Consider the following 15,881-nt stretch of genomic DNA (forward strand, 5'->3'; position numbering starts at 1 on the left):
TGCGTACACAAGATGCACATTCGCTCAACGGATCACAACCACTTACTGCCATGGGAACAAACGCCAGTATCTTTAAGACTTCTCTAGTTTAGACTGTAATCAATTTGGGACGGGAACCGTCTCTGATTTTACACAGTTTTTAGTAACTAGGATTTCTAGGTGCCATTGAAATACTAAACAAAGCCCTACAGAGAACTGGAGGTCTCTGTACTTTACCAGACTTGGCAGAAGAAATTAATAGCAGCTCTTCTGCATTTAGAAACTATCAAACAAATCACCGAGACCCAATCTACACTTTCAAAACAAAATTCAGTAATACTAATGCACGATTTACAAAACACTGCTGTAAACTGGCTGTCCAGGCTGAGAACTTTCTTGAAATATGATAATATTCTACAAAATTAATATCAAAAGGGATTGGTTTTGCCTAGTAAACACTGTACATGAAGTATTAGACTCCCTACCATTGTAAGGACCAAATCCTAACCAGTTCACCTCTACCCTTCATCCTTTTAGCGGAAGCTAGTATTTCATACAAAACTTCATTACTTGGACTTTGAAACAATGAGAAATGAAGTAGAAATATTATACAAGAAGACAAAAGAAGCAAGGAAGAGGACTAAAATGTAATGTAAGAACACAAGTACGACTGGCAGCATTCAGTGTTTTTCCATCTTAACCCACAGGAGCTATAAATAAATCCTACAATCCAGAGAGACAGGTGAGGTGGGGGAAAGCACGAGCCTAACACATTGTTTCTCTCCCAAATTAATCAAACACTAAGTGCTGCAACCAGTGGGTATTTCTGAACATCACTTCTGCAGAAAAATTCTATCTTTGGGCATTTACATTCAGAACATAAACAATTACGGCACCTCAGATCATATAAGGACTGTGTGATTTTCCATGAGATTTTATGAGGGCTTACATTATCTCATTAATGGTTCAATAAGCAACACCACTTTGAGCACAAAGCTTTCAAGACAGGCATAGTGAAGGGAATAAGGAAAACATTAGTTGAACCGATTTTCCTTCTCCCAGCACCTAGAAATAAACCGAGTAGTTTTCAAAATTTCATTTAAGTTAAGGAAGAAACAGATTGCATGTGGTTTTTAACAGCAACCTCAGGTAGGATGCAAATGAACGGCCATCACATTTTGGCTCAGTTTTAAAATCTCAAAACTGGGAACTTCTATCAAGTCCAATCTAGGTCTTTATGACTAAACGTGGTCAATTTTTTTTGTTGTTGTTTAAAATCCCTCCTATTTAAGTTCTGGACACAAAATGCATGACAAATATGTGACAAATAGGGATAATTTATTATTTTTTTTTATCAAAAATTCATTAGAATATTTACAAGCTTAAATCATTAAATCTGCACACACTGAGTCTCTCTTTAAGACCTTTTTCTCTTTAAGACTTTTTCTTTTGTCTTCCTCTCTTACTCCATGATTTCTTTTTTCTGGCCTCAAACACAGGTTTGGCAGTCACCATGACTACATTTCCCAGTTCTTCATCCTCATCACTTGAGCTACTGCACCCCTTTTTCTCTTTATAGTCTGCTGTCTCCATTGCAGAGACATTTTTCCTCTTTTTGCTTTTGCCTAAATCTCTGCTTTCCGATTCCTCTACTGAGGAGTCACTAGAAGTTTCTGAAAGATGCAAATTCCCAATAAAACCACCTCCATACAAATGTTCTTTTCTAGAATCTGAATGTTTTCTTCTCTTTCCACTTTGGACTTCTGTTGCCACAGCTTGATGGTTTGCGCAGCCTGCAGTACTTTCCCCTTTCCTTTGCTCATGCTGTTTAAATTCAGTCTCCGTAACAGCAGTGGCCTCCCGAATTTCATCAGCGGCTTCTTGTTCTTTTCTCTTCAGACAAGTCACAGCTCTGCGCAGCCTCTGACTTCTAATGGCTTGTTTTTCATGCTGTGCTAGCCTGAAGAATGAATCAATTCGAAGCTGAGTCTATCAAAAATAAAACAGAGAAAACACCTCTGAATGTTTTTGTGATGGGAATTCAGTTATCTCAGCTATATTATAAAGCATCCCAAATTAAAGCAGGACAAAGGACTAATGAAATTAATATGCATGCAAATACATGTGAAAAATAAGATGATTATAGTAATACCTATATTTAATTATAAATTATGTACCAAGAATCTTTACAGAAACTAAATAATTTGCGAACTCCAGTGAAAGTTTCCAAACACTGTGCTGCTGCTTAGACATATGTTGCTATTTTCAACCCTAATACAGAGAATCTCTGTAGCGCTCTTAAGTATGTCCTTACAAACACATCCTTAGATTCAAGCTGTTAAAACAACAGAATGTTTACTAAGCAAATGTTGTTAAGTGCACTTTACATTTGCATGTGCTACCGCAGCAAAATGCTGTCATTTGACTCAAGTTTATTGTAACACATGCTACTACAGTATAAAGATTTAAGAGTAGATGTAGTCACGGAAAACAGGTCTGTGGCATTTAACCACAGCTAAGCTTGCTGTACAGACTAAGCTAGTTCTCTGTATTCTCCCTAAAATTGTCTAGGAGAGACAGATGCTGCCAAAGGATATTCCAGTCAACCTAAAAATATGTGGATTTAACTAGGGGGTTTGGTACCGTTCACTACTTTAAGTGACAGAGAGAACCTAGAACACTCGTTTAAGACCGCCTATCTACCTTGCTTACGGCAAAAGGAGAAAAGAATCTGACCTTAGCTGGTCAGTTTTACAACTGACTTTCACAGTATGACAGCATGCAACTCTATTCACTTTTAAGTTTTATTAACATTGACACAACATTTATTTAGAAAATTAGAGTAATAATATTAATAGGCACTTGCTCAATGGTTCAGTCTGCACTCCTCCTCAAAGGAGACGGATGGTACCAAATAGTCACTCTCACTTCACCAAAATTTCAGGGACATTTTTATAAATCATTTTTAGAGAGGGCATGCTGTCTTTTAGAAGTACTAAAGGTGCTTGATGTACCTGCAGTTTCAGATGCGTCCAGAACAAACAGCAACCTGGACTAGAGATAGGTGCTCGAAAGATACTAAAACTTGAAACCAACAATTGGAATTATGTAGAGTTCCTCACAGCACACCCAAATCACACAGAAATGAAATCTAGAGAAGTAAGTTTAATGACTTTTAAATATATATATTAAGAGGAAAAAAAAATTGGCCAAATCTCAGCTTTTGAGAAATGTACTTTAGATTAAAGCTTTGCTGTTCATTTTTAAATGCTTCTCTTAAAATTTTCCAGTTACACTTAAACCATACATAGTTTTATACTTTACCTGCTGCAAGTTCAGCTGTTTTATCACAGGCAAAAGGATTTCATCTATCTTTGTCCTGGTCCAGCCAAAGTGATTCTGACAGAATGTGCAGAAAGTTAAGGAACTTTACAAAATGGATATTACTAATATTTTGTAAACACACAAACTGAAAATTCCTCAAATAAACAACGGCTGAAGAAAAGTTACTCTAATTCAAAGCTCTTTCTACTAGAAAACCAGAGAACATACTCTAAGTTATTACAGCTGACTTCTGTGGATGGCTGCAGTATTACGCTACACATCTTAATCACGTTGTTATGCCTCTATTAGTTACAGAACTTTTTCTCTAATGTCAACATTTCCAAAAGCGTGTCTCAGTGAAGACAGAACTCATTTTGGCTACACAGTGCTGCCATAAGACAAAATACCTATAAGTAAACCTTATTTTTACACTTGCACACACTGGAAGTTTCATTTACTGTTTAAAACACCATTAGCTCTGCATGCATTGCCATCTACTTTTCAACAATTCACTGCAGCTCAAGCTGCAAGGGATGCAAGAAAAAGACTTTATTGCAAGAAATGCAGTGGATAACTAGGGATAAAGCACAGACTGAATCACTGTTTCTGACTAGGTTTTAAAACTTATTTGTGAAAGATGGGAAACATACATCAGGAGTGCACAAACAATCCTGCCCTATGTCTAGAAATAGGCACAGCACAGTTACAGAAATGTAACATCACAACAAACCAGTCAGTCCAGCTGTGAGACTCTCTTCGCATGCAAAGTGAAGCAGCCTGTGCCCTCACGAGGGCAGAGCAGCCCTGAGCGCCACACATGCACGGCTGCATTCCCTTCCATTCCAGAGCTGGTACCCTTATAGGAGAGCGTACGCAGACAGGGCAGGGGGCCACCCCTCACACAAATGAGATGTTAAGAATTTGACAGTCTGTTACTGACTTACTAACTAGCCTTATGAACTTTGACCCGAGTACTTTTAGCTAACAAATCCTGACATGGAGTAAAAGGATATTCTCTGATCTGCTCCACATCAGGCTTCCCCCAGACGAATGAACCCCTTGTCTCATCCACTACAGGCTTCAGGTACGCTTCTGCCACTGCTGGATTTGGGAAACCTGAAGAAAGCTGCAGCTCCCGCAGTTTCTTCTTGACTTTGGTATCACGTGGATTAGGTCTCAATTTCTTATTCTTCTGAGCCTCATTCCACCACTCACTGAAAAACAGAGGAAAGTATTCATTTACCTCCCTAAAATATAATTTGGAATATCAAGAGCCACGACGCTAATTTCAATTAGCCTCAATTAGCGTCCCTAGTTGAGTTACTACGTGAGATGAGGTAGGAAATTTCCAAATAAGAAATGGCCAGAGGGACATACAATCTGAAAGTAGAAAAGACAACACACACACAGTAAATGCAGCCACTGTAAGACACAGCAGCAATCACCTGGATTCCCCATAAACTGCTAAATAGAAGGCCTCACCTGGGGAGGATTCAGCCTCACTCGGGGAGAATGTTCCACACATTATGATAATTTTTGGAGGTTTTTTGGTATGCAAGAACAAAAAACAAACAAAAAAATAAATAAAAAAAAAAAACAAAACAAAAAAAAAGATTTCTAACCATCCTCGCCATTGCCAATACAACTGGCTTGGCCCTCTTCAAGTCTTGTTCTCTGCCACAGCCTACCTGTCTGTTTCTTTCCGGGTCATCCATTCCTCACTCATCAAGTCTCTTTTCTCTATGAGCAAGCTACAGCACCTTCTCACAAAATCAGGGAGAATAAACCTCCACTCCACTACGGATCCAGCTCTGCAATGAACTCAAAGGCAGTCGCACAGTTCTACAGCTGTTCTATTGTCTTCATTAGTCTCACTGTAATTGCTGTATCAACATGTCACCTTATTTACCTGCCATTTCAAATAGTGATATAATGGAGTCACATATTTTACAGTTAACTTAATCTCATTAATGATAGCCATATGTTTTGTTTTATGCTTAAGCAGCAGAAAAGTAGATTCACTAATATTCATATTATGGAGACACAAAAAAGCAAAATACAATGAAGCATACGCGAATTTTAAGAGAGGTTCCAAGCCATGCCCAGGAAATTCATTTAAAATCTCCATCGCTGTTACAAAGCCAACATTTGGGATGCCCTCAGTGTAGTCACTTCCAAGCAAGTACGCCAAATTAATTAGCTTGCTTCGATCCAACCCTATAAAAGAAAATGCATAAACCAAATAAAACCAGTGGATTCAGCATCTGTTCTCCTACAAATTTAAAAAAATATATTACCTGAAAGGCAAAAACCAAAAGAACACAAGGGCGTTAACTCTACATAAAGTTACATTTAATTCAACATCAGTATTTGCTAAATTATATTCTGGAGCTGTGTCAATATGCTACTGCTAGCTCAAGCACCAGTAGTTGGGCTAACTTGGCAAATACATCTTGCCAAAATTAAAATGTTACAGTGTAAAGACCATTGGGAAATTCTAAGAGCTAAGAGATATTATTTTACATATATTTCTCCAGTTACTGTCCTGTTCTCATCTAATGCTGACCTGAATTTAATAACCCCCAAATCAAAAATAAAAACATTGTTTGAATTCTAGTCCCTAACATCAATGCCTCCGCTTCTTAAAAGTGTTCCCGAACTGGAAGCCTTTTGCTTTGTGCCAGTGCAGTTACTAAGCAGACCAAAAGAGCCCCTGAAACAGTCAGAAAGAACTCAGCTGACCACTTCTACTTGGTACGCTGGATGAGGCTTTGAGCAGCCTGGTCTAGTGGGAAGTGTCCCTGCCCACGGCAGGGGGACGGATTGGAACTAGATGGTCTTTAAGGTCCCTTCCAACCCAAACCATTCTGTGATTTCCAGTGACTAGCCTCAGGAGTTTAGATTTAAAAAACAATAATAAAAAAATATTAAAAAAAAAAAAATCAGTGGAGAAAAGGAGGGACGCATGTCTAAGCGCACACAGTGAGACCATCAGCATGCTAGCCAGGATATCCATCAACTGTCAAGAAAGAAGAATTGTGCAACACATGGAAAAGGAATAGAAGTACAAGACTGTGGAGGAATGTGACATGAAGACTGATGGTTACTATTCTTCCCCAATAAACAAATAAATAAAAGCTCTAGTTTATGACATTAATAACAGCTTGGAAAAAAAAAAAAAAAAAAAAAATCACACTCATGCTTTTACAGCAATCCTTTCCAAGTAAGCTACAGTAGCATACCTAAGTAGGTATAAGTAGGGAAAAATTTCATTGAATTTGCTGAAGAAGAAACCGAAAACGTATTTTTCACCACATAACCCCATGAAATTTTACATGTTGAAGACATTAAAATATTATTTCAAAAATCTATAGTCTCTCTCAAATTTGAAAATGTCAAAACTGACATTAACAAAGCTCTGCTTAAACAAGGCATAAGAAAAACTTAAAGTTGGCTCATATTTCCCTTAATACACTACAAAACACTGAAGTTTAATAGTTCAACATAATTAGCAACAATTTGATTAGACTGGTACAAAAGCAATCCGAAAGAAGAACAAAGCTGTTATTAAGTAAATAAAAACCTTTTACAGAGCATATCATATGCTGGATCCTTTTCTAACACATTATGTGTCAATATGTCCAAAATTAACTTCCATTTCCAGAAGACTACAAATTTGATGGCATCAGAATATAATTTTCCTACCACCTCAGAAAAGCCATGCTGACATTTACCCAGAAACTGGTACTGTAGTTACTCCAGCTTTGATGACCATCACACTAACTCAGTGTATTGTACGCAAGTCTAACTAACAGCTGCAAATTCAGAGGGGTCACCTGGCAGTAAAAACAGCAATCCAACTGAATGCCTTCAGAGATTCTCTAAAGAACAGGCGTAGTAATAACAGAAACACAAAATTCTGTACAAAATACAACTTCAGATAGATACACGGCAGCACTGTCTTACTAAAGACTGTATCTAACAAATCAATACCAGAGGCTTACCTAGCTGGTTTTGAAAATCAACATACTGATAATATTCCACGTATTTGTTTTGACTGAAGAAGTTTTTATAAACATGTCGTGCGCCAAATAACCAAACATCACTATCATCGGTGATTGTCCCAGAGGTCTGATCAGTAAGGTCCAATATAGCACACTGTGCCTCTGCCTCCATCGGAGCTTCAATATATGGAATGCCAAACAGACGGAGAAGCTCCTGTAGGACAGAGAGAAATTACTTCATTTTTCATCCGAAAAATGAACTTCTATTATACTTCCGCTTGACTCAGAACTACTAGATTCATACTCGGGAGGTATTTAATATTTCATAGCTAATCTAAATTTCTGCTAACAAGCACCAAGCACAGTTAAGTCAAGGGGGAAAACCCACTTACTCCTCTCAGGCAGACAGTGCCACATGAGTCAAGCACTACTTGATCACATTATTACTACCCAGTTAGAGAATCTGCTATCTTAATTACACAAGCATACTTAATTATTGTGCTTTCTGTAACTACTACTTTAACATGGAGAAAAGTCCATGCATTACAATTATGTGGGCTCCATGACATAAACATGCAGGTTAAAAACAACAACCAAAAAAACCAAAACATCACCAACCAGTCATCACATTAGCTCAGAAAGTGGTATGAATGCATATCAGAAACATTCATATCAAGCAGGAAACAGTAGGCAGACTAGTCATCCTTTGGATGGTGTTTTGATATACAAGTATTTTGATGCATTTTACACAATTTGCTTTTAAGGAATACATCATTTAACCTCAGTTAAATATTCCCCATCTATAATTAAGCAAAGTTACTAGCAGTTTTTGAGAAAATGTTTGACTGGGATGAAGGGGGAAACCACATCATCCTGTATCAAATCAAAATGTTTCAACAAATACTACCTGGCTTTCCAAGAACATCTGTCCTGTTACGGAAGCAGCAACACGTTCCTGCTGCTGTTTTTGAGCCTGAAGCATATTCTGCTCAGCAGAAAGGTCATTTTCTAATTCTTCCAGTTCTTCCTGAAACATAAAACAAGATTTTCATCATATCTAAGTATACCTGAATTGCTGAAAAGTAAAGCACTAAGTCTCCAATCATAATTATTCTAGCAGTATATGCTCCATTACGTCACATTTGGAAATTGTCATAGCTTCTCTAATGCCGTAAACTATAAGACCAGAGATAGGCCAATTCATCAGAGCACTAAAACTTTACAGTTTCCCTCTGATTTCAGAGAGATTATGGTTAACCATCAGCTTTAAAGAAAAATCAGTTCCCACAGAATTAAATACATATATGAGAAAGCAATGAAACAGTAACAAGCTGTCCAATAGTTTCCCTTAAAAACTACTTGGGGACAGAACACTTCATTATTAGCTCAAAACGAGGAGTTACCAAACTGATGTCTTGCCACTCATCTGCTGCATCTTTACCATCATCTTCTCTTTCAACATTCTGATCGTTTGCCAACTGCACTTCATCAGACTCCTGCAGCAAGTCCTGAGTGACAATATCATGTCTGTCTGTCTCCACTTGTGGAAGTTCTGTTTCATCACCCAGTTTTTCATCATATTTAGTAGGAAACTCAGCCTCATTGCTGATTTCACTATCCACTTCAATAAAGCTTCCTATTAAAGGAAAATAAAGACTTCAGCTTCCTGCTGCTTGTTTAAAGAGAAGTATTTGTATGCATTTTTAACTTGGGCAGTGATTTTTTTTTCTATATGCAGTAAACAGATACAAGGATTGTGAAATTACAGAAATCACGTGGTTGACCCTTAATACACCATGTAAGTTCAACGTACATAACAGCACGTTTTCCTGACTCTCCGTATTGTATTCTCAGGTTTCAATGACAAAGCTAACACCAAGGGGAAAACATAGATCAGATCTTCTTCACACCTCGTACATACGTAGGAATAGGTGTATTTTAAAGCATTTCTTATAAGGAGAAAAGGTTAACTTCAACTGACTACAAGTACTATAAGGTCCTATTTTCTTATCTTTTTACACCATTAAAAAGCACATACCATCAGAATCACTGTCTTCAGATTGTGATATTCCTTCCTTTTCCTCCTCAGGACCTTTTGCTTCTGGAAAAAATCTAATATCCTTTTGTACCTCAGATACATTCTCTTCTGTTTGTGAAATTACTTCCTCTGTATTTTCAGAACTTGTCAAGTTCTCCTCATTTTTAGAAAGGTCTGTTGTTTCAGCACAAATCAAAGCCCCTATACTAGTTTTTACAGGGGAACAGCTTGGCTTCTGCATGCACAAGTTTATATCCTTAACTCCCAAAGAATTTAAATCCATTTTGGCACCATTATCTTCTTCGTCTACATCTTCTTTGACTTTTCCAGTATCATGAATACAAGAATAATTTTCAGTTCTGGGTATACTGGTGTCCTTGGGTGTAATAAGATTTTTTTTCAATTCCTGACTCTGTTGTTCAAACTTAGTGTCTTGCATAATCACTTGGTTTGACGAATGAATTGCAGATATAGGTATTTTTTTTCCTTCTGTAATTTCAGGAATCTCATCTTCCTCATCTGAGCTACTAAGCAGAAAATCCTTCACTTCTGATCTTTCTGGTAGCACTCCATCTGTTCTAAGAGTAACAGCTTCCTCCCTTGTATCATCACCACTCAGAGCTTGCTGAATTGCCCATAATGTTCTTGGAGACACACTGCCTTCCTCTGTTACAGTTTGGTCCACATTCTGTCGTCCTGTATCTTTATCCCCCAGTTCTTCTTCTGAGCTGCTTTCTATAATAGCTGCCTGGATAGCAAGCAAAGTCCGAGGAGAGGGTGGTGCTGTCACCACATTGTTATCTTTCTCTGTCTGCAACTTGTCAGATGTAACAAGCTTTGTGTTAGCAGGAGATTCATTGATCTTATTCAATTTAGTAAATTCAAGCATTTTTGATGAGGGTCCTGCAGTAGTTTCCAAGTCTCTACTTGTAGCTTCTTTTGTTTGAATTCCTGAAAAAAAGTTTTTTGTTCGTTTAATTTTTTTTTAGTAAAAAACTGCTTTACACTAATATTCCATTTTACATACTGAACATCATTACTTAAAGATTAATAAACTAATTTTCTACGTATCTATAGATCAGTTAATTATGTCTAACAGTAATGCATATTTCGTACAAAGTATCGGCTACATGCGCCTGTAAACAATTTTCAGGTTTTTCTTAAAACTGACAGCTGCAGATGGCACACACTGAATGAATGGTTTTACAAAATTAAGACCTGACACACCTTTTATAAGGATATAGTGAGAAGTATCTTCAGAGACTACCCTCCTAGTTTCCACTTCTTTCACAAAACCACCTTCATTTTCATACTGTGTTTTGATTTCACCTGAGTGCTGTTGGTTCAATTCTTTTTGTACATTTTCTATGCACCGATTGAGGTTGCTTTTCTTAAGTAAACCCCTAAGCTGGTACTGGGAAAAGTCATTGGACTCCTTAAAAAAAAACAAACAAACAAAAAAAAACAATAAAACAACCAAGTCAATTTAAATAAAATGCCACTAGCTGCACCTTTTAAGCAAGTTTATTTACAATGCTCTATAGAGCCTTTTAAGAGTTTCCTTTAAGCTGGTAACATTTGTCTTTTACTGACTGCTGCGCTCTCTAGTGACAGCAACACTAGCTCAGTAACACACAACAATTCTAAAAGGTACCATTAAGTAGTTCTGAATACTGGCTAGATATAATGAGATCTCAATGATGTGACCAACAAAACTTAGCTGGCTGTGGGCCTGGTCCCCATCTTAAAAACCATACAATTGTAACAGAATCCACATGTGGACAGTTTTTAGATGATGGTTCTCAGCTTATACTTGGGCACAAACTATAATTTGATCTGACATGTATTGTGCTTTAAAAAAATCTAACTGTGCTTTGAAAAGCTATTGTAGAAGTGCACTGCAGGATTCCCTGATTGTCTATGAATGGCTTTAGTAACATATCTGCCTAAGTTACACAAGCCTTTCCCCAGCTGCCAGCTCCCCTAACAACCCGAGCATTTGGAATTCAAGCTGCATTCATTCTGCCTGGTTTACCCACACCAGTAGTATGTTCTTGCAACTGGAATCTTGAGCGTACTGATGAAGAGACATGAGACACAGCATGGCTTTTTTTCCATTCTTGCCAAACTGAATTAGTTCTGCCAATTTTAGTGGAAATCAAGAGATAGGACTCTAAATACGCACACAGGATGGCTCTGTTAAGAGTCATTATCTCATTGGGTTTTTTCCCCTCAATGTAATGTCTCTTATTAAACAGGCCTGAGGGTAAAACTTTCCAGATGTGATACTCTCATCTAGTCTTCATCTGCATTAATGGCAATATCTCTATTCTGATGCCTTGAAAACTGTTTTAAAATATTACCTCTGGCATTGCTTCAAATAACGTTCTTTTTCGCTTTGTAAATTCTTTCATATCAGTCAAGATCTCATGTTTTATTTCTGGAGGCAGGTTGTTGAAATCTTCCGATTCAATATCTACAGAATGAGGATTTTCACATAACTCCTCCTATAAAAATGGAAAACTACATAAACATGTATTTTATATTACAGCACAGCAAGAACAATAAAATATTTAGAGCATCATTTCAAACAACAACAAAAGACCACACAAAAATCTTCGTTGCTATTTCCTATACTGTGAAGGAAACAGTTAACAAACCCAAAAAGGTAACTACTACCTAATAAAGTACATAGTTATTGACGTACACTATGTAAGAAACTTGGTTTTATTCTTTTTACAAAAAGATATTTAGTATTAATCACAGAAGCAGGTCCTACAGCCTCAGCTAGTCTGATTTTATCCTTCCAAAGAGGTTCTCCTTCTGAATGAGTACTTCAAAGATAAACAGTATTTCCAAGAGGTTTTCTTTTACCTGTTTTTTTTTTTTTTTTTACTTTGATGAAAGCAGAGAAAGTTTTATTATTGATTACACCTTCTTCTTCCGTTATATATTTCTCCTCTTCCCATGAAATCAGCACATCAGAAGAGAATATAGAATTTATATATGAAGACTCAAGGATCAAAGTGCTTCAACATCAATTCATATTTGGAGAAGCGTGGGAGTTTTGTTGAATATGCTGTCCTATAAGTGCACACGCATGCGCACAAATGCATACATCTCACTTATATCATTACAAAAAACAATTTCTTTTCCACGTGTCCAGAGAAAGTAGTCAGAAGATAAAGAAAAAATTATACCATAGGAAATTCCTATTCTGATGGACTTTAGTGAAGAAAATTGCATTCGGATTTCCTCATTAGTAGGAATTAATTGAGTACTTAAAATTAACTTGTTCACTTCATAAGTAATGCTATAGTAAGACCTACACCTCCAAACACTTATTTTTTAACCTTTTTGTTTGTTTTTTAAGCATAGCACGTAAATGACAGGATTATTCACAGTAACAGGGCAATTAGGCTGCACTTACCTGCAACATCTGTTTTTGGGTCATTCTCGCTTCCCATTCTTTTTCTTCTTCCTCCTCTGAGCTAAAAATCAAAGAGAAAAAAAAAGACGTAGATATTTAACTAGGAAAATAAAATTCCTATTTTAAGCAAAGGGACTTTAGTCATCCCTTCACTGATAAGTACAAAAATTCACAGATAAATATACACACACATACATGCACACACATAGAAATACATACACAAGTCAAAAGGATCTGAAGAGAACACAAGGCAGCAGACGTATCTCAGTTAAAACTAGACTGAGACAACTGTTGCTGTTTAAACCATTACCCGATTCTTATTTGGTCAGCATTTAAGGTATATAAAAGTATATATAAGATGTGAAAAGAGTAACCTAATAGATAGCTCCACATTCCCCCCTCAGTGTTACTTAGATATGTCACAAGCTTGACAAGTACGTAGAAAGCCTACTTCTGCTGAACACATCTACACTACTGAATGAGAGGACACAAACCAGAATCAAGCTGCCACACGCCAGCTACCCAAACTTGAACAATCACTTCCATTCAGTTGTATAGATATGGCCACAGAGACTGAGGCAGCACTTTCATCCTTAAACACGAATCCCGTGCAGAAATTTAATCTGTGGGCAGAAAGCTGCTTCTGTTACTTTCCCATAAATAACTTGAAGGCTTCTGTATCCACAGCTCTAAAGTAAACTCACCAAAAAGAAACTGAAATAAAATATTAAAGAAATGTACTTTATATATTATGGAGTCTCACAAGCCAAAGGCCTTTCAGCAGCATCAAAAAATGTGGCTCATACTTTTATCTGAGTTTATTATAGCCATTTAAGCTATTTTTCTTAATTTTACCTACCTGTTCTTCTCTTCATCTAAAGAAGGCAATACATACATATCATCGATTTCTTCTCTTCGAACTTGTGTAATACTGGGGAAAGCTTCATTGCTTAGGGAAAGAAAAAAAAAAACCCAGAACCGTGATTAATAGCTACACAAAAACTTAACTGCCACTTATAAATAAGGGGAAAATAATTTATATTCTTGCCTTTTGCCTGTAAGAGCAGTTTTGATAACTTGTCTCTTCAGAAACGTTTTCAAGAGTTTCTCTGTAGTTTTCCTGGAATCACTGATAGCAATTTCCTTTCTTTGTCTTCGCTTAGCCTGTGAAAATAAGATTAACACCAACTAGATTTTGCTGGATGCTGTAGATACTTATCCAGTGAATTAATGTTATTAATCTGTATGCTGAGTCTACGAGCAACTTCTAACTCACCCTACATCAACGGGGACAGAGCCTTCAGATCCTCTAAATCTCTCTATGTCAGTTTCCTCTGTGGGACTCAGGAACAGTTTTTAGTTTCTGGGTACAAATGCTTGCAAGAGTTGCATTCAGGTCCATTCTGGAGCAAGGCCCAGACTTACGCCTTCATCTACCTCCCTGCAATCTGGTTTCTATGCAAATCAAACCTGCATATATCAAAAGGCAGCTGCTTCACGGTCCAACAGCTAACCAAGACTGGGACTGCAAAGAGCAGCTGCACAGCAGTGCACTTCAAGCCCTCCATCCTGATGGCTCAGAAGCATAAGCACAGGAAGAAGGAAACGGAAAATGGCTACTTCGTATCAGCAGAGGTATCCTACCTGGCATTGCAATGACTCGGCAAAGGTACTTACCAAGGTTTGTCTCTTCAGAAGCGGTGCCTCTCCATCAAAAACAAAGACAGGCCGAATTCGGAAAAACAGTAACTTGCACAGTCGATGAAACAGAGTGAGGAGGTGAGCATTTTGTACGGAATTACCACGACGATCTCTGGCTCCCTTTATTGCTTGGTTCAACCAAATACTGATATCTTAAAGAACCGTTAAGAGGAAAAAGTGTGCTATCTTACACGTATACCATATTAATAGTTTCTATAAAACACACATATTTGACTGAGTGGCTTTTGCTTACTGTTCCAAGGCTTCGCTTATCGAAGCCAAGGTTATCCAAATACTTGAAAACTTCAGAGAAGAATAAATTCTTGCCCCTACGACCCTGGACAAAAAGTAGAGTTGAAACAACTGTGCAGCAAATTAGTACCTCCCCAGTTATTTTTACAAATAAATGGATGGTAACTTCTTTCCACGTCTTTCCAGCATTTAACCAAGTATGTATGATAGGAAAGCTGATACAAAAGTATTTAAAACTTTTTCATCTTATAGTCCTACTGACACCAGCACATTTATTTACAAAGCACAAAATCCTATAGCCCAACACTTGTGTAAGGAACCTATTTAAAAAATCTCTCTTTTAAAACATAAAAAAAACCCAAACAAACATAGAGAGCTTAGCATTCCACATACTATAAAGCATAAAATCTACTTATTGCAATATTGTCATGATGTGAAATAATAAAAAAAAAAGCAAAGCACCATAGGTCACATAGAAATAAGTGATATAGAATAACCTCCCACACAAACTTGGTTCCTCAGCTTTACTTTCAAAGGATACCGACAGCAAGAATTTTCCCTTCTAGCGTTTCTGGGTTTATTGGCCTCCCAGCGCATTCAAGCAGTTTCCAAAGTCCCTGAACTCCCATTGTCCCTTCTCAGCTACTCCGAGAGTAAAGGACCTACGAGGGACGAAAGAAGGAATAACCCAAAAGCTATAAAAGCCCACGTATGCTTTATTAATGAGGACGCGTTATCACTGCAAACAGAAGGAAAGGGGAAAGGAGCCCCGCCACCCGGCAGTCGCCCGGGCCAGTTCCGGAGCATTCCCTCAGCTTTCAGTACGCGAAAAAACCCCCCAACTTTAAAAAATTCCGCTCAAGCGCAGCGTTACAGCAGCTCGCCGGCCGGCCACCGGACAGGTCTGGGGAGCCTCGACTCCCCTGTCAGCGGAGACCGCCATCGGCTCAGACAAGCCCCTCCCGCCCCGGGGACACCCGCGGGGCCGCACCGACCGAGGGAGGGCAGGGGAGCGGGACTCACCTGAGGCGGAGGGCGCGGAGCGGGTGGGAGCCCGGCGGGGGGACGGGAACTGGGACGGGGCGCCTCAGACGGAGCCCCTGACAGCCCCGCGGCCTCCCCGCGCAGGCTGCGCATGCGCCGGCCCCGCCCC

At 38.2% G+C, this 15,881-nt stretch overlaps 1 protein-coding gene across 2 annotated transcripts; it reads right to left on the bottom strand.

Moving 5' to 3' along the window:
• Positions 1-1,300: 1,300 nt before the first annotated feature.
• On the bottom strand, positions 1,301-15,881 carry ERCC5 (ERCC excision repair 5, endonuclease). Of its 2 annotated transcripts, XM_074561888.1 has the most exons (16): positions 15,752-15,881; positions 15,270-15,390; positions 14,453-14,628; positions 13,824-13,939; positions 13,635-13,724; positions 12,776-12,836; positions 11,709-11,852; positions 10,573-10,780; positions 9,346-10,296; positions 8,711-8,943; positions 8,215-8,334; positions 7,308-7,521; positions 5,376-5,520; positions 4,317-4,517; positions 3,304-3,388; positions 1,301-1,968 (listed from the first exon to the last, which is right to left on the bottom strand). In XM_074561888.1, exons 2-16 carry the CDS (start codon positions 15,355-15,357, stop codon positions 1,414-1,416), a joined length of 3,387 nt encoding a protein of 1,128 aa, XP_074417989.1. In that variant the 5' UTR covers positions 15,358-15,390; positions 15,752-15,881; the 3' UTR covers positions 1,301-1,413. The 2 variants fall into 2 exon arrangements, with proteins under 2 accessions (XP_074417989.1, XP_074417997.1); XM_074561896.1 differs by lacking the exons at positions 13,635-13,724; positions 13,824-13,939; positions 14,453-14,628; positions 15,270-15,390; positions 15,752-15,881 and adding an exon at positions 13,270-13,370 and having other exon boundaries at positions 3,304-3,386; positions 4,315-4,517.

Source organism: Larus michahellis, chromosome 1 (genome assembly GCF_964199755.1).
Source record: "Larus michahellis chromosome 1, bLarMic1.1, whole genome shotgun sequence".
Taxonomy (NCBI): Eukaryota; Metazoa; Chordata; class Aves; order Charadriiformes; family Laridae; genus Larus; species Larus michahellis.

Bases quoted from the DNA above. Each gene is read 5' to 3' on its own strand.
- ERCC5 (XM_074561888.1), bottom strand. From the start codon at position 15,357: ATGGGAGTTCAGGGACTTTGGAAACTGCTTGAATGCGCTGGGAGGCCA. The intron at 10,781-11,708 runs GTAATATTTTAA...TTTTTTTTTAAG, and splicing joins TATTTGAAGCAATGCCAGAG to GAGTCCAATGACTTTTCCCA. The intron at 4,518-5,375 runs GTATGCTTCATT...TCTGTTTTTCAG, and splicing joins GAACCTCTCTTAAAATTCGC to TGAGTGGTGGAATGAGGCTC.